This window comes from Heteronotia binoei, chromosome 20, assembly GCF_032191835.1.
Source record: "Heteronotia binoei isolate CCM8104 ecotype False Entrance Well chromosome 20, APGP_CSIRO_Hbin_v1, whole genome shotgun sequence".
In the NCBI taxonomy this organism is placed as follows: Eukaryota; Metazoa; Chordata; class Lepidosauria; order Squamata; family Gekkonidae; genus Heteronotia; species Heteronotia binoei.
This window is the reverse complement of record NC_083242.1, coordinates 26,134,338-26,153,577: the sequence shown is the minus strand read 5'-3', so window position 1 is coordinate 26,153,577 and position 19,240 is coordinate 26,134,338. Positions and strand designations below refer to the sequence as shown.

Below are 19,240 nucleotides of genomic sequence, written 5' to 3'. Positions count from 1 at the left end.
GTGGCTCTTTACAAGACTGTGTCAGGGCCAAATGAGGCATTACATGAGATTCAGAGTAGCTGCCATTCTTCATCTCCTCTCGCTCTCTTTTTATAACAAACCATTGTGAACAACACCTGTCTCTGCCAGCCAACAGCCTAAGGCAAGGATGAGTGGTGGACAGAGGTGACATCATAAAGTACTTGCGTAAGATTTACAAGAGAAGGGGAGCTCTTGTAGTCCTGCCTTAATTCCTGTCGAAGTCAAGCTGATGTAAGCACATCCAACTTTTGCTCTGTTGTAGGCTTCCCAAATCCCCCGCCTTGCCTGCGGACCCCCGATTTGGAGCCTTCTCCCCCCGCTAGCCAAAAATCTGGAAAGCGGGGGGAATGGCGGCCCTTCCCACCCAGCCCCGATCTCAGCAGCTTCTCCTTGCCCTGCCCTTCCCACCCAGCCCCGATCGCAGCAGCCTTTCTTCAGTTTTCCCAGGCTGCTTCCAGCCCTAATCAGCTGGCTGGCGGGGGGGGGGGAGAGGGAGCCCTGCCTGCCTGCAAAGGACCATGTGCCTTTGCACCTCCAGAGGCTTGACGTGAAAGGCTTCAATTTAGGATGGTGTGTCTCTGTTTCTGTGAAGAAGCTGGCAGCAAACGGTGAGTAGAGAGGCTGATCCGCTGCTTCAGACTGGCCAGAAAGGGTGGGGGGGGGAGAGGGGGAAACGTCTTCATTATTCCCTATGTGATCGATTCTCATAGGGTATAATAGGGAATTGTTCTGTAGGTTTCGGGGGCTCTGGGGGAGCTGTTTTTTGAGATAGAGCCACCAAATTTTCAATATAGTATCTAGTGCCTCTCCCCAAAGTACACCCCAAGTTTCAGAACGATTGGACCAGGGGGTCCAATTCTATGAGCCCCAAAAGAAGGTGCCCCTATCCTTCATTATTTCCTATGGAAGGAAGACATTTAAAAAGGTGTGCTTTCCCTTTAAATGTGATGGCCAGAACTCCCTTGGAGTTCAATCATGCTTGCCACACCCTTGTTCCTGGCTCCGCCCCCAGTGTCTCCTGGCTCCACCCCCAAAGTCCCCAGATATTTCTTGAATTGGACTTCGCAACCCTACTCTGTTGTACCCATTGTTTATAAATCTGCAATCTGATATAGAATGTATAGAATGCAACAGTGATCAAAAGTTTTCTGTGTATGACACCATACATATTCTTTTTTTTTTTTTACTAATGTAGCCACAGAAATGCAATGAGCTCAGGAAATGGAGTGGAAAAACATTTACCTCTTTTTGTTTAAAAAAAAGTTTTCCTTTTTCAAAAATTTGCACAAAAAAGAATAACGTAACAGATCACAGGAAATGAGTTTTATATGATCATTATGGTATATATTCGTTGTCTTAATTTTGTTTAGGGTGGTGGTGCGCATTAATAGCCAGTCATCTCACACATCATCTGATTTTCCACATTTTGTACACATGCAAAAAAAAAAAAAAAAAACAGTACTGGAGATTATAAATAAGCACAATAAATATAGAATTACAGCGATCAATAAAAATGTGTGGAAACAAATCAGAAACTCTTCTTGCAAGCACAAGACATTCTACTGAAATTAACGGGACAGGAAGGATAGCGCTGAAGGTTGAATTACTACATGGACACAGTGCTGGGGAGCGGAGACTTTAATTCCCCCCTGGTGCCATTTCCCTGAGCAACACTGCCCCTCCCCGGGATGGTTTTGGCTTTGGTTGGGAAAAAAAGAGTTACCCCTATCGTGCCTCTCTTTTTCCAACAGCAGAAAAAGACAGGGACAACGGTCTTTTTCCTTACAAGAAAAAAGACAGGCACGATACAGTCATCTGTCTTTTCCCTACTAGAAAAAAAAGACAGGCACAGTATGGCTGTCTTTTATAGCCACAATAGAATGGCAGGAGGTGAGGTGTTACAAAAGAGAGGCCAGATTAATAACACAAAGAGTGATCAGTTCACTCCGAGTGGATAAGGGCCACTAGTGGTGAATATAAAGCATCTGCCTAGTGGATGGATGACATGAGCTCTGACCCATGAATTAAATTTTATTAGTCTTTAAGGTACGCACTGGACTCCTGTTAAGAATAGAGATATGCAGGGCTTTTTTGTAGCAGGAATTCCTTTGCATATTAGGCCACACACCCCGATGTAGCCAATCCTCCAAGAGCTTACAGGGCTCTTAGTACAGGGCCTACTGTAAGCTCCAGGAGGATTGGCTACATCACAGGGGTGTGGTCTAATATGCAAAGGAGTTCCTGCTACAAAAAAAGCCCTGGAGATGTGAGAAACAACTCTCTTTTTCCTAAACCCAGTTCAGAAATGTGGAAAACTCCTTGTTCTCCACATTACACCATCATGCATGTATCCAGCCTGACACAGATGTCCCATGCCAACTGATGTCAAAGGGAGTCTCACTCGTGGTTATTTCATGGCAAACTTTTAAGCCAGCTGGAGCTCCAATACTCTGAAGGCAGTACATTGAAGAGCAAAGATCATGGCATTGAGGAGCAAATTCACCTACCCAGGCACACACCAGAAGTAGAAGCAAATCAATATAAAGCTCTACACACTGAGGGATGCTCCGGGCAGAAGTTTTCCCTCACATTTATGTGGTCATCAGTTTTAAATATCAGTCATGGACTGGGAGAGCATACCTTACGCTTACTAACTTCAGGTGGGCAGCTGTGTTGATCTGAAGCAATAAAAACAAAATTTGAGTCCAGTGTTACCTTTAAGACCAACCAAGTTTAATTCTGGGTATAAGCTTTCATGTGCATGCGCACGTCACTGTATCTGAAGAAGCGTGCAAGCCCTTGAAAGCTTAATACCCAGAATTAAGCTTGTTGGTCTTAAAGGTTCTACGGGACTAAAACTTTGTCCTACTAACTTCAGTGTATTTAAGTGAACGTAAGTTCTGCTAGACCGAGGCCCTCTTCATGAACAAATTCCCACAAACATTAAGCTGACCTTGAAACATCCAGTCTTTGAAAGAATATTTAAAACGGTTTTCTTTTTGTCCGGTTCGACAAACTAGTTGCTGGCTTTTTAGCAGACCTTGTTCAACTCAATGCTGAAATAGATACCCATATGGCCTTTACTTATTTGTTTTTTAATGTATCGCATTTTGAGGTCCTGGTGATGGCGACCATCTGGAACGCAATTTAAACTAACCCAATGGCTCCCCAAAGCCGCGTGCTTCCAGATCCATTTTCCGCCCTCTTTAATGATACACAAAAATTGGACATCCAGCAACATTTGAAACAAAATAAAAGACATAAAATGTTAACACATCCTGTTTTCTTCGTAAAGCTATAGAACGGCATGGGTCAACTTGTTCTTTTCAAGTGCACGAGTTTTAACGTGAAGGCAGTAAACCCCGGACAGAAAGAACTTAAACAGTGAGGGAAATGAAACTGTTGTATCTCTGGATGTTCCTCTTGAGGATTTCCGAACATGGGCCAAGTACTCGTTCAAAGCGAGGCCGGTCCAGCTTGACACACTTCAGGGGTCCGCGGGCCACCACGGTGGCTGCCCGGGGCCGGTTGAGCAAAAGGGCTATCTCTCCTGGAAGCAGAAACAAAGGGGCTGTCATGGATCTGAGAACGAGGTCCCTTGCATCGACTGAGGATGAATCCCGATAAAAAGGTCTTCCCATTTTAACCACCTTCTGCACAGAAAGCCACACTGTCATGCAAACCCCTCTCTAATAAAAGACTTACTTCTCTAAATAAACTGAAAAGGAATGTGTACTTACCGAAGTAATCTGATGGCCCGAGCCGCCCCACTTCCACATACTCCTCATTAGCAGACCTGCGCTGAAGGACAGATGCTGTACCCTGAAAAACATTGCCAAAGAGGGGGATTGTATCACTCCACTGAATGGCTGCTCTGAAAAGCCAAAGCAAACATCAATGCGCTCCAATCCAGGGGGTACCTTCATATACACAAGTGGTTCTGCAGCTCATACTCTTTCCAAATACAGTTCTTGTTGGGTTTCCAACAATATTATCTGTTCAGCTGATGGATTTCAAATATTGATACCCTGCTGCCTGACAAAGCAGCATTCACAATTATTTATTTATTTAAAACATTTATTAGCCACCCAATATCAAACGACATTATATCGAAAAGAACAAACCAGGTAACCCAGTGAACTTCATGGTTCCAGGCTTTGGGCATTGGAGTCAGTAGGAATCCTGCACTGCCATCAGGGCTTCTGGAATGTTCTCTCTCTCTGTATGGCTGCTTATGAACTTATGAAGCTGCCTTATACTGAATCAGACCCTCGGTCCATCAAAGTCAGTATTGTCTACTCAGACTGGCAGAGGCTCTCCAAGGTCAAGCTGAGGTTTTTCATGCCTACTTATCTGGACCCTTTTTAGTTGGAGATGCCAGGGATCGAACCTGGGACCTTCTGCTTATCGAGCAGATGCTCTACCACTGAGCCACTGTCCCCCCCCCCCACAACTCACCATCCCTCACCGTCCCTCCATGTGCTGCTAGAGCACATGGTAGTGGAAAGTGTTGTCAAGTCACAGCCAACTTACGGCTACCCTGTCGAGTTTTCAGGGCAAGAGATATTCAGAGGTGGTTGGCCCTTGCCGGTCTCTGCATAGCAGCCGTGGACTTCCTTGGGGGTCTCCTATCCAAGGACTAACCAATGTCTGACCCTGTTTAGCTTCCAAGACCTGACAAGATCAGGCTAGCCCGGACCACCCAGGTCAGGCCAACAGCAAATAGCGAACTGCATTCAGAATTGATTGAAAGTCAAAAGAGCCAGGTTTCATCTGTGCCCACCTACTGCCCGACTCCACGCAGTTACCCCACTGATGTGAAAGTCTCCATCATTCAAATCTATCGCCAGCAACAGCCTATGGCAATAGCCTCAATAATTGCCTAGAGGATGGACACTGAGGCTGGTAAGCACAGGTTGGGAACGGGAGGGCATTCTGCAGCCCATCTAACACCTGAGCCAACTTGATGGGTTTAAAAAAAATAGCAATAAACAGAGAAAAGACAAGGAACATTTATTTCGCTGAACAGCAAAATGAGGAGAGCCTGTATTTGAAACAAAACCTTGCCTTAGCCAGAGTGAGACAGACCATCCGTGAAGTTTTGTGCTTGGAGGGGATCTTTGCAGCTAAGTAAGGACCCTGCGGCGCATCATGCAGAGGCAAGCGTTTTGCCTGCCATGTGGAACTGCTGCCACGTTAATGCCCGCTTTTCTCGCTGGCCAAGCAAGATAATCCGCCATTAAGGCAGAGCATTCCTTGGGAGTGTGTTAACCACTCAGTTGTCTTCCTTGTGCCATGCCAAGACTTTCCATGTCTCTCTATCTTCTGATATCATCATTTGGGTATCAACCCTAGACTGAGCCCAGATTGAGCTTGGTCCAAAGGACAGAACTGCAGGGAGATCAGGCACACCTGCGTAAGGAAATCTCCTTGCAACCATTTCCCCCAGAGAAGGACAAGCAGTACTCTGAAATGCAGCAGCCATTTGTGGATCCACCGCGAAGCTGTAATCACCCCCAGGCTTTTTGGTGCCTGGAGATTGATTATAACTTTGATGTCCCTCTCAGCAGAGAGAAAAGTGAGAAGCTTACTGGGCATTCAAAAATGAACAATATAAAAACTAGGGTTGCCAATCTTCAGGTGGGGCCTGGAGATCTCCCGGAATGACGAGTGATCCCCGACTACAGAGGTCAGTTCCCATGGAGAAAATGATTGTTTTGGAAATAGGGATGCCAGCTTCCAGGTGGGACCTGGAGATCTTCCACTTTTGCAACTGATGTCCAGCTGGCTCCCCTGAAGAAAGAAGTGGCTTTGAGGGGTACCCTGCTGAGGCCACTCCCTCCCAAACCCCTCCCTCTCCCAGATCCACCCCTAATGTCTCCAGGTATTCTTCAAAGTGTGCCTGCACACAAAACCTTACACCCAGAATGAAACTTCGTTGGTCTTAAAGCTGCCACTTGACTCAGACTTTGTTCCTGTGAGAAATTTTAGGCTGAGAGCATGGAACCATCTCAAGGTTACCCAGCAAGCTTCCTCGGCAGAGCAGGATTTTGCACTTGAGTCTCCCTGACTGATTCGTCTCAGCAAAGCATTCACTGCCCTCTTGCAGGGTGTGAAGCTGGCGATGGCAAAGTCCCCTTTATTATCCGACAGAGGCAGCAGACCTTTTGGGGACGGGTCAAAATCATTTGTCCATCCTCTGAAGGGGAAAAAAAACCTACCCAGTGTTATATTCTCAATGTCTTTTCCAAAGAGAGGGATATGGGGGTGGAGGGGAGAGACCAGCAATGCACATTTCACAAGGACCACGTTTTTAAAAAAGACTGCTTTCCCATCCTCTCTGGTCTCCACCTTAACTCTTGCCAAATGTTGCCTTCCACAGACCGACCTGTACCACTTAGTGGCTCCAACAATCACCCCTCCAAACACATGATATAAACCAGGAAATTTCCAGGGTCATTTTTGTTCACCCCTCTGTGGCTGCCTTTCAGATCTGAGAAATACTCCGGGATCTGCTGCTAAAGGACAGATATGGCTGATCTCCACTTTAAGAAAACAATAAACTAAAAAAATCTCTGCTTGGCAGTACGGAGCAATGCCTATTCCAGATACATATTTTTCCATTCTTGTTTTCAGCCCTCGCATTTCTGACTCTTGCCCAGCAAGAACAGGTCTATAATGAACCATAAGAGAGAGAGAGAAAATACCCCAATATCCCGACAACAGGAAGCAGATGTGAGAATAGATGGGATCTTTTTTTGCCTCTCAGTACAAGAGCTCTGTCCGCCACGAGTGCTTCCTGGAGACCTGTCAAAGGGTGACCCTCTAGGAAATACAGCCCTCACCAGGGCACAAAGGAGAGGATGCTTATAATTAATCATCAAACAGACACTCCGTTTAACGGTTTGAATCAATCCTGCCGAATCTTCCGTTGCAGCAAATCCCCATTATTCCATCCGCTGAAGATATGAAGACGAGTTGTAGCAACAACGATAACACGCTGAGCCGTAAGCCGATGCAGGCTGGTGATACACGGCCGTTAGAAGAGTCCAAACCTCTACCACTTCCCCTTCTTTTATTTGGACTTAGTGGTTAATAACCTTCCTACGATGACAGGTATGCCGGCAAAATTCCCAGGAGGCCCCACAACCTGTCAGGGTCGCTGGTCCTCTAGGTAGGCTTTTTCTAAACGGAACTACCTGCTGACTGCTTATAAAGTCAAATGAAGGCACAGTGCTCTTCGGTACACCTTGGTGCTGTTCAGTGAACTCTACTGTGCTATGGAGACTGGGGGGGGATGCGTTAAAAGAAAAACAATGGCTCATTAGGATGTATGAACTGACTCAACAGCAGCTGCTCAGGCATTTTAAAGGAAAAGTGGACATACTAACTGTGTCTCTTGTGCTGTGCAACACAGAAAATTATATCCTCTGTGTGTGCAAATGTGTGCGCGTTAAGTGCCGTCAAGCTGCTTCACCTTATGGTGATCCTATGAATTAATGACCTCCAAAACATCCTATTGTCAACAGCCTTCCTCAGATGATGGAGGGCTGCAACTTCCTTGATGTGGAGTCTCAGAGCAGTTTAAAATCTCCTTTCCTTTCCTCTCCCTATAACAGACACCCTGTGAGAACTGTGACGGACCCAAGGTAACTCAGCAGGTGCATGTGGAGAAGTGGGGAATCAAACTCAGTTCTCCCATATCCGAGTTGTGCTCCTAACCACTGCACCAAACTGGTAAATTACCCCTCTCAGTGGTAAATTACCCATCTACCAGAATGCATTCCCACTAAGAACATCTCTTTTAAAGAACTGGGAATAAGAAACCAACTTCAGCCTCCTTCTTTTTGTCCTGTTAACCTGAAGGCACTGGCTGCATTTCTCCCAAGACCTGCTCCAAGCACTGACCTCTGAACCATCACCAGTTACATTAAGGGCGTTTTCGCACTGACCTAACTCCGGAGCGAGGTCCCTCTTCACCGCGCAGCGTCTGCGCGGATTTCGCACCAATTGCTCCGCAGAACCCGGAAGAGCCGCAAAGTCCCGCGGCTTTTGCGTCGCAAATGTAAACCGCCAAAAACCAGTTTACATTTGCGACGCAAAAGCCGCGGGACTTTGCGGCTCTTCCGGGTTCTGCGGAGCAATTGGTGCAAAATCCGCGCAGACACTGCGCGGTGAAGAGGGACGTTGCTCCGGAGTTAGGTCAGTGCGAAAACGCCCTAAGACATTATAGACCTCTTAATTCAGTTTTACTGGCCCTTAACCCCCCTCCTCCAGAGTAGACCCAACCAGTGCTTCTTAAAAGGACTGGCAGAAATACTTTCCACCCATTCCATGGGTGATAACCAGTTTCCAAATATTTACTTGATTAACCATCTGCATTTTAATGGGCTATCAGATTGGCAAATTTAAATGAAAATGCATTTAACAGAAACTGAACTGAGATAGAGAAGAAAGGATAAGATTTCGTCTTCAAAAGTGCCCATATATCCATGTTAAAGGATAAAGTCAAAATGTTACTCTTTTTTATTTCGTTTTCCTATTTTAATACACTCAAAAGAAAATAGACTAAGCAACAAACAAATGTGCCCTCCATGGATGGCCGTGCTAATTAAATCTCAATCCCCAAGAATTGTGAGCCTCCAGGTGAGGCTCAGAGACGTCACAGAATTAAAACTGATCTTCAGATTACAGAGATCCTCTCTCTTGGAGAAAAGGGCAGTTTTGGAAGATGAACTCTACGGCATTACATTTCTGCTGAGCTCCCTCCCCAAACTCTGCCCCCAAATCTCCAGGAATGTTCCTACCCAGAGCTGGCAATGCGAGCATCTATTTATTAATCAACTTGAACCTTGGTCAATTTGCCCATGAAGCTGATGTGGTATTTCATTTGGAAACACCTTTAACCCTGCTGTCTCAATTTCAAAACCGCTCCCAACATAGTTCCCAAATATTAAAAACGCAAATAGTCAAGCAAAACTAAATCCGGGAGCAGCAGAAACAATTCTAATCAAACAGCCTGGTTGCCCTGGTTGCAAGAACATCTGCAGAATGCAGGAACCATTTTGTTAGCATCAGTGTAGCTCCCTCGCCAGGTGGATGTGGTTTGACTGCATAACATGTGCGTAATCAGCATCTCATGGGTGCATGAATGATCAATATTAACATGACTCCGAGAGGGTTTTGTTGGACCTGATTAATCTTGCAGAGACTGTTACCCAGTGGTCAGCCCCAGCAACAAATGTTCACTCGTTGCTTTCTGCTTCGGACTGCTCAATCTGCAACAAGGAGGCATGACGCTGTTTCAGATTCACGCCCCTGGAACAAACTCTGTATGCCTCACAGAATCTCAAAGATTTCTCCTGTTCCAGTATGGCCACTGGCCCATACTGAACACACATGAAGCTGCCTTATACTAGGGATGGGCATAGACCTGAACACTGGGCTTGGGATCCTGTTCGGCATAATGCCCCGTCTCGGCATGCCTACATTTTCTGGAAGTGACACAAGCATGATGTGCTTGTGTCACTTCTGGAAAACATGGGCATGCCAGGGCAGGGCCTGATGTTACCTGGAACTGTTAGATGCATGTTGCTTCCAGGTAATGTGGACACCCCAGGGTGCGGGGCTTGATGCCACCTTAACCGGGGTTCTTCGGGCAGGGTTTGGGGTTCAGAGCTTCGGTGGTCTAGAGTTTAGTCCAGACTAAATTTTCCATCTGTGCCCGTCCTTACCTTATACTGGATTCAACCACCAGTGGTTGAATCCAGTATAAGGTAAGGATGGGCACAGATGGAAAATTTAGTCTGGACTAAACTCTAGAGGACTTTCACATCACTCTAGAGGACTTTCACATCTGGACTAAACTCTAGAGGACTTTCACATCACTTCCTACCAGGTCCTTTTAACTGGACATGCCAGGGAATGAACCTTGGACCTCCTGCATGCTACACAGATGCTCAGCCACTGAGCAACAGTCAGCATGAAGCCTGGTGGGTGACCTTAGGCCAGCCCCAGTTCTCTCAAAGCTGTTCTCTGAAGAGAAGTTATTTCAGAACTCTCTCAGCCCCACTGACCCTCACAGCTGTTGTGAGTAGGAGAAGGGTAAGCCACTTTGAGACTCTTTAAGGTAGAGAAAAGCAGGGTATAAAAACCAACTCCTCTTCTTCTGTCTCTGATGACATTGGTTGTCCAAGCACCCAGTTTGCCCTCGTAGTGTTGCCATTCGAGAAGTCCCCTAGAGATTTGGGAATGGACCCTGGGAAGGGGAAGGAACCTCAGCAGGATATAATGCCATAAAGTCCAAGCTCCAAAGCTGCTGTTTTCCCTGGGGGAACTGAGACCTGTCATCTGGAGACAGCTGTAATTCCAGAAAATCTCCAGGTTCCACCTGGAGCTTGGCAGCTAACCTTGCACCACTCGCAGGAAGCCCCGTATCATCTGAACTGAACTAGCCCCATCCTAGCCAAACATAGTCCTCATGTCCAGGTGCCAGAAGATAACCACAGGCTGTTTGTAAGCTTTCACAAATTTATGGAAATGGGATGCTGACCTAGACGGTCTGATCCAGCAAAGCTGTCTTTGTGTTTTCAAAATACGATCCCTCTCCCCCAAAGGCCCCTACCTGTTTGCAGGACCTTCAGCAGTCACTTTTACAGGACTGGGTATAAATCTGCTGCTCTCACACAAAGACAAAGCTCGTGGCCTTCCGGTGTCCTTCTGCAAAGGACACCTCTGGTGACCAGAGAGATTTGCATCCCTTGTCATGATGTTTTATGGCTCAGACATTTCAAACCTCCATGCCCAGTGAGTTTTAGAGGGACGTTTGACCTCAAGTTTACTGAGAACAGCACAGCTCTACAAAACGAGAGGAATGGCCCTTCTGGGCTGCTACCCTTTTTGAAATTGAAATGATAAATCTTCAGTGGTTTTGAGAATCCTGTACAGCTGGGGTGGCCAACGGTAGCTCTCCAGATGTTTTTCTGCCTACGACTCCCATCAGCCCCAGCCAGCATGGCCAATGGCTGGGGCTGATGAGAGTTGTAGGCAAAAAACATCTGGAGAGCTACCGTTGGCCACCGCTGCTGTAAAGCTCCAGAAGGGTTTCCCTTCCCAGTAATCAGAACTCATTTCTCCTCCTCCCCTCCTTCATTTAAATATGGGCACCGCCTTCTGCCTTGCTGACCTAAAAGCCATGGGTTCTTACCAACTTCCCAGCATCTTTGCTCCCCATCTCCACATGCACCTGTTTGCCTCTCCTCCACCCCCCTCCCCACACCTCCCTTCATGGCAAACCAGCTCCGTTTGCCACAGTGGCACAATTCCTACTAATGGCTTTCAGATGCTCCGGGTGACTTGCTGTGCAAAAATTTACAGCTTTATTTATGGCACCATAATGTAGGATATTTAAAAAAATAAATTAAAATTTACAACCCGTGACCTTGCATCCCTTCTGAAGTAATTGGGCGGGGGGGAGGGGAAAGAATTAAGATATTTTCATTTTGAAACCATGGGGTTGGAAGCCGTGAGAGGAGTCCTAAATGCACCCACATCCCGATTCCTAAGTCTGGGACGTGAGGTTGGCAGCTGACCTGGCGGGCCATTTATTGGCATGCCGTTTTCTACTGCAGTAGAATCGTCCATCAAACTTTTCTTGGGTTTCCCATTACCGTATTTTCTCTACACACCTGTTGAATACATGAAGCTGCCTTATCCTGATTTGGTCAACTGGGAGTGGCTCTCCAGGGTCTCAGGCTGAGATCTTCCACATCACCTGCCACCTGACCTTTTTAACTGGAGATGGCAGGGATTAAACCTGGGACTTTCTGGACGCCAAGAAGAGGCTCTACTGCTGACCATGCACAAGCACTTCTACTGAGTCAGATCTTGGGTCTATCAAAGCCAATATGATCTACTCTGACTGCCAGCGGCTCTCCAGAGGTCTTTCACATGACCTGCTTCCTGATTCTTTTAACTGGAGATGCCAGTGGTTGAACTGGAGACCTTCTGTATGCAAAGCCAGTGCTCTCTCATAAAGCCACAGTTCCTCTACTGTTCAGTACACGAACGTCAAAAGAGCCCTGGTGGGTCAGGCCAGTGGTCCATCTAGTCCAGCATCCTGTCTCACACAGTGGCCAACCAGTTCCTCTGATATTGTTTCCTGCCTCTATAGGAAGTCTTGCTAGATCTTGTAGCTCAAACGGGGTGCCTGCTGTTCTGCGATTGCAGGGCAGGAGAAGCAATGGGGCCTACCTGGTAGGTCAGGGAGTGGCGCCCAACAGAAAAGTATGGAGGCTTGTTCTGGGCAGAGGACCATAGGAGGAGAGTGTGGCTGAGCCTGGGGCCTCAGTCTGATGGACAATAAGCAGAGCAAACAGCAAAATCTTTCACTAAGCCAAGCAGAAAACCCCTTGCCCTGAATTCTGGCCACTCACACGTTTATTCTTTTCCCTGAAGAAGGCCTGCTTGGCCTCTTCAACCCTGTCGCTCTAGAGAAGCACAACAAAAATCACCAAGAGAATCAGGTTTTCTCCCTAAAAACAAAGGAGGTAGCTCAGTTACGTGCGGGCAGCAAAACAGAACTCCAGTTTGCTTTGTCATACCGATCCACGATGGCGTGAAGTCTAGTTATTTTGCTTCCCACAGATCCTTCTATTAAGTCTCTTAACATCCTGCCCTTGCAGTCCCCTTCAGTTCCCCCGTATTGCAGGGCTTGAAGGAGCATCAAATAAACTTCCAAATGGAAAAAGCACCACTTGTGGATTTCAGAGGTCCACTTGGAGCACATTTCAGTGACTAAGAACAGGGGTGGGGGGGGAGAGGCACATAGGAAAGAAAAGATGACGCTGCAGTTTGTTCTCCCTCGAAAGTCTGTACAGATTCTATCAGTGTGCCTCCAATGGAAATGCGCCAAGCACACGTGAGGCACATGCACACATTCCCCCAGGATCAAGTCTGAGGCAAAATTTTTCCTCTGGGTTGAAACTGAAGGGCTGAAGTCAGCGCTAATTGGTGGGCCCTTATGTCAGTCACAAAGCCGCCCCCGCCCTTTTCAGAGCAATTTTGACAAGTGTGAATAACTCCCTTTAAAAAGAGGGGAGGGGGAAGCACCAAACAAATGCTTGAACAGAGAAAGATAAAGGACAACTGCTGATGGGGGGAAACTAGGGTTGCCAACCTTCAGGTATGGCCTGGAGATTTCTCAGAAGCACAACCATCTCCAGCCTACAGAAATCAATTCCCTTGGAGGAAATGTCAGCTTTGGAAGGTGGATTTGATGGCATTTTACCTCACTGAGATCCCGCCCTTCCCCAAACCTCATCCTCTCCAAGATCCTCCCTCAATACTCCAGGAATTTCCCAACGCAGAGTTGGCAACCCCAAACAACTCACCCAAAACAGGGGTGGAAGGTAAATGACTCCTTTTTTAAATTTAAAAATGTATTTTGTGAGCACAAGTGCATGCCTGGAAGCCATGGCTGACTTCTGGTGACCCCTAGTGGGGCTGGGAGGCAAAGACGTTCAGATAGGCGGCTTCCTACCTACCTCTGCATCCCATCCCCAGTATTCCTTGGAGGTGTCCCATCCAAGTACATGCCAGGGTCAGCCCTGCTTAGCTTCTGAGATCACACGAGATGAAGCTTGCTTGGGCTATGACTTTTCATTTGGAAGTGGTATGTTTGTGGAAAGGAGGCAGAGAAGTAACCCCGCAGAACAAAAACCCTGCACCTTTGCGGCATGTACTGGCCAGCCACAGCCAAGAAATCAGCACAACTGTACAGCCGATGGGATAACACATCCAATCCCCTCCAAGCACTAGGCAATACTCTCAAAGTTGCCATTAATATTTATTTAGAATTCTCCTCCTCCTCCTCTTTCACTAAGCAATCCATAGCACAGCTTTACAAAATCTTGAAGACTAAACTGCATTGAGAAATTATGCAAAACAAACCGGTAAAGCAGGAGTCCATAATAAGAAAAAGCAGACAGAGCACAGCAATGGCAAATCCCAATAAAACGAATAAAACTCTCGTGCAGACTCTCACTGAAGCTAACAGCAGTAAGACATCAAAACGGGTGGACGTCAAAAACAGCAATAAAAGCCAGCCAAATCTGCAAAGCCCAGCTAGTGGGAATGGATTATTCTTCAGATACACATCGGTTTCCAGAAGAGCAAAGCAGCAAAAGACCGAACATGAGTGGCCAAGCTGGTTTCCAGGGGCAAGATGTTCCACAGCCTGGGGGCCACCCTTGAAAAAGCCCTGTCATCAATGCCCACCAATCTACCAAACATGTTATTGCAACTGGCCTCCAGCTCTGGAATGTGCCATCCAGCCTGTTTTGTATTATCTGTTCTCCACCTTCCAAAGAAGAACTGCATAACTTATGACTCACCAAACCCAGGGCTGCTGACCAACCACAGACGGCCACCCACTGGGGACTCCCATCAGCCTCCCGGTTCTTCTGCCTGCCTGTTTCAAGAGCTCCGTGAATCCCAACTGTGCTGCAGACAGAAAGACACTGAGCAGATGAGCTTCATCCCTGTCCAAAACGTTCTCCGGTGGCCTTTTCTGAAAACGTTGTGCCAACTTGTTTCTCGATGGACTTCTCACCTGATTCATCTGGCATCACCAGATAGTTTGTAATAGAATTAACACAATTCCTGCTTCACCCATGTTTTTAAAGAACACTCAGCTTTTCGGGATTAAGGGAGCTAAAGCGGATAACATTTTTTAAAAAATCTTTGCTTTGCAAGCATAATGAGGCGATCCATTCCACTGGCAGAACCACCTTTCTTTAATGCCTTTTCCAGCCCTTAGGCACTTCTGGATTTCAAGAATGGGGAGTAAGTACTGCCCCAATAGGTAGAGTTGCCGGTTCCAGGTTGGGAAATACCTGGAGATTCTGGGAGTGGAGCCTGAAGAGGGCGAGGTTTGGGGAGGGGAGGGCCTTCAACGAGGTAGAATGCCATAGAGTTCACCTTCCAAAGCAGCCATTTTCTTCAGGTGAACTGATTTCTGTCACCTAGGGTGTTTTCGCACTGACCTTAATCGGCAGCGACGCCCCTCTTCACCACGCAGGATCTGCGCGGATTTCGCACCAATTGCTGCGGAGCACCCGGAAGAGCCGCAAAGTCCCGCGGCTTTTGCGGCGCAAATGTAAACCGCCAAAAAACAGTTTCCATTTGCGCCGCAAAAGCCGCGGAACTTTGTGGCTCTTCCGGGTGCTCCGCAGCAATTGGTGTGAAATCCGTGCAGATGCTGCGCGATGAAGAGGGGCGTCGCTGCCGATTAAGGTCAGTGCGAAAACGCCCCTAGAGATCAGTGGCAATAGTGGGAGATTCCCAGCCACCAGTTGGAGACTGGCAACCCTAACAATAGGGTTGCTGGGAAGGAGTTGCAACCACCCACAAAATGGCGGCAACGGAAGCTGAGGCCAGTCACCTAATGCTGGGAGAGGCTTGCCAACCTCCATGTGGGACCTAGATGTCTCCCAGAATTAAAGCTTATCTCCAGACAGTAGAGATCTTTTTCCTTTGGCACAAATGGCCGCCCTGGAGGGTAGCCTCTATAGCATTATACCCTGATAAGATCTCTCATCTCCCCAAAGCTCCAAGAAGCTGGGACTTTTCAGCAGGGCTGGCCCTGCCACTAGGCAAACTAGGTGGTTGCCTAGGGCGCTGGGAGGTAGGGGGCACCAAATTGGGTTTTCCCCACTGCTCCCTAGGCAAACGGCTAGTTTGCCACCTTCCTCTCCTCCCTCCCCGGTCAATTGCAGTACTGGGGAACCAGTGCTGGAGCACTGCACTCCCCGGTGGGCCGTCTGCGGGGCCGCAGGGCCTCCCCCCGCCTCCCCCCCCCATGACCGCGCCTCCTCCTCCCTCCCCTCCCTGGTCAATTTCAGTGCTGGCCAGGGAACCAGTGCTGAAGTGCCGCGCTCCCCGGCAGGCCGTCTAAAGCTGCCTCCGCCCACCAAAGGCTCACTTAAAGCCAGCGCCGCCGGCCCGCTGTCCACAGAGGAAGGAAAGGGCGTGCGCTGCCTCTCCCTCCTCCATGATGGCCCATGCCCTTTCCTTCCCGCTGCAGCCAGCGGGCCGGCAGCACTGGCTTTGAGTCTTCGGCGGGGCGGGGGCGGCTTTAGACGGCCCACCGGGGAGCATGGCGCTTCAGCACCGGTTCCCCAGCCAGCACTGAAATTGACCACGGAGGGGAGGGAGGAGGAGGTGCAGCCGTGGGGGGGGGGAAGGCAGGGGAGGCGCCGCAGCCCCGCAGATGGCCTGCCGGGGAGTGCGGCGCTCCAGCGCTGGTTCCCCAGCTGGCACTGAAATTGACCACGGAGGAGAGGAAGGAGGAGGCATGGCCGTGGGGGGGGAAGGCAGGGGGGAGGCGCTGCGGCCCTGCAGAGGGGGGGCAGGAGTTTGCCTAGGGCGCCATGCGCCCTCAGGTCGCCCCTGCTTTTCAGTTTAGAAAAGAGACACTTGGCGGGGGGGGGGCATAAAAGAAGTTTATAAAATCATGTAAGGGGTGGAAAGAGTTGAGAAAGATAATTTTTTTCCCTCCCTCTCCCAAAATATTAGAACCCAAGAGCATCCACTAAAGCGCATCAGCAGGAGATTCAGGGCAGAAAAAAGGAAATACTACTTTTCACAGCGAGTGATTAAAACATAGAATTCGGTGCCTCAGGCATAGATGGCTTGAAAAGGGCAGGGTAGATTCATGGAAGATAAGTAAATCAATGGCTACTAGCTCTGGTGATTGAGAGGAACCTTCTTATTCAGAGGCATCGATCTTCTGCATCCCAGAGACAGTGTTCCCTCTTAGCTGAGTTAGTGTGAACTAGATCACTGTTTTTTAGTCTCTGGCTCACACATTTTTGTCTAAGCTCAGGAAAAATGGCCCCAGAGCAAACTAATTTTATGCAGTAGCTCACAACTTCAGTGCAGTAGCTAAATTATGCAGTAGCTCTCGACTTGAGAGGAACCTCCTTATTCAGGAACTTGAGAGGAACCTCCTTACTCACTCTCACAAAGCAGAATTTTGTTCACCAGACTCTACAGCTTAAGGGAGAGCCAGAAGGCAACATCAGAGGAAAGCCTTGAGCTCTGTGCCCTGTTAGTCCTCCAGAGGAACAGACTGGCCACTGTGTTAGAGGGATGGTGGACTAGATGGACCACTGGTCTGATCCAGCTGGACTCTTTCTGATGTCTTTCCTGGAGGAAGGCCTCAGCCTCTCCGCTCTGTCGTTGTCCATCCACAGGAACTGGTTGGCCACTGTGTTAGACTAGAATACTGGACTAGATGGACCACTGGTCTGATCCAGCAGGGCATTTCTGATGTTCTTATGAATTTCCCAACCCAGGACTGGGCAACCCTACGCTGAGTGGTTGCAAATCAAGCATCCTCCTAGGGTGGAGGCAGTTGTTTCCAAACCAGGTGGTGATGCCTCCTAGGATGTTCTGATATTTGGGAAACACCCTAAGGCTTCCATTAATGCAGTCCACCTGTCCACCTAGGACCAAGAAGTGTGGCAACCATCCCTGCAATAGGAGTACTAACAGCTACATGCCTTTCTTCATAAAAACAGCACTATTGAATTTTGGCTCACTGAACTAAGCTACTGAACATTTTACTAGTGCACTATGGAATAGTATGGGGGGAAGAGAGAGAGGGAGAAGATGCTTGGCGTAAGGCAGACAGAAGAATAATCCAAGTCACGTCAAAGTCAATGGAAACTCTTCTTGGCTCCTCCACCAGTTGGATGGAGCCCTAGAAAACCAAAATACATCGATGGCGCAGATGACATTGGAGTATTTTTCGGTTCTTCATTGGTCACATGCTTCAAAAAATGACTGCCTAATTTGACACAACACCTTATGGTCATTTTAAGTTTGAAAAATTAAGGTAGCTGTTGACGTTGTCACTGCTGGAAAAGACACACTTGGGAAGGGCGACAAACTAATAACTCCAGCAGATGCACTGCGATTCAACCCAACCTCAAGGTGATGTTTTTAAATCCCAAAAAAACAAGTTTAAGGCCGAGCAGCTGGTATTAATTTAAACTCTACACCAGTATAATTTTCAAGCAATTTCAGTTCAGTTTCACTGGTTTTCTCCTCGCATGACTATTCCCGCTTCTTGCCTGTTAGAAAGATTACTACTCTGAATCAGAGGGGTTGCCTAGACAGGCCTCACATTTGCATTTCAAAAGCAAACACTCTCTTGGAGCGATGTCCAACGGCTGACTCGCTCTTTTTCTCGGGCCCCCAAAGATTTATTGGACAATAATAGCAATGAAAGAGGCATTTCTCAATTGGGGAAGATACCAGCTTCCAAGCCACAGGAAGAGCTAGTGAGTTCCTCACAAAATGGTTAATTATTTTGCACTGAAAAGCCACATGCTAGTTTGTGAATGATGGGACAGGGGAGGAGAAGTGCCAAGGGCTTGTGAAGCTGGTTGGTGGCCAAGGATCATTTATACAAATCCAGCATGAGTTTCCTTATAGGAAAGGGAAGAGTAAATACAAATCAACATACAAAATGAAGACCTAGCCGGTATAAAATCTAAAGACCCGCCCTTTGTCTGTTATGGCGTGGAAGTGGTTCTCTTCATTGTGCCCCATGAAAATAGTTCCTTAAGATTGCTACACTTCAGAAATTACCATAAACAGCGACTGTCTTTGTTGTACGATGAACCATTGCACAACTATGCTTGTTCCTTGCAGAACTCCCACTTCTTAAAATCATAGAATCATAGAGTTGTAAGGGACCTCCAGGGTCATCTAGTCCAACCCCCTGCACAATGGAGGAAATCCATAAATACCTACCCCAAATTCACAGGATCTTCATCACTGTCAGATGGCCATCTAGCCTCTGTTTAAAAACCTCTAAGGAAGGAGAGACCACCACACCTCCCTAGGAAGCTTGTTCCACTGAGGAACCGCTCTAACAGTCAGGAAGTTCTTCCTAATGTTGAGCCAGAAACTCTTTTGATTTAATTTCAACCCACTGGTTCTGGTCCTATTTTATGGGGCCACAGACAACAATTCCACACCATCCTCCAGATGACAGCCCTTCAAGTACTTGAAGATGATGATCCTATTACCTCTCAGCCACCTCCTTTCCAGGCTAAACATGCCCAGCTCCTTCAACCTTTCGCCATAGGACTTGGTCTCCAGACCCCTCACCATCTTCGTCATCCTCCTCTGGACCCGTTCCAGCTTG

General features: G+C 47.7%; 1 protein-coding gene and 1 non-coding gene across 2 annotated transcripts in view; both read right to left on the bottom strand.

The window, feature by feature from the left end:
* Window positions 1–3,040: 3,040 nt before the first annotated feature.
* Window positions 3,041–19,240, bottom strand: part of PRKAR1B (protein kinase cAMP-dependent type I regulatory subunit beta) — a 166,102-nt gene continuing 149,902 nt past the window's right edge. Inside the window, exons 10-11 of the mRNA XM_060260551.1 lie at window positions 3,762–3,843; window positions 3,041–3,571 (exon numbers count right to left, since the gene is read on the bottom strand). Coding sequence (XP_060116534.1) covers window positions 3,399–3,571; window positions 3,762–3,843 — 255 coding nt within the window. The 3' untranslated portion in view covers window positions 3,041–3,398. The remainder of the gene's footprint in view (window positions 3,572–3,761; window positions 3,844–19,240) is intronic.
* On the bottom strand, window positions 4,391–4,463 carry TRNAI-GAU (transfer RNA isoleucine (anticodon GAU)). The gene has a single exon. It is a non-coding gene; the product is annotated as a tRNA-Ile (tRNA).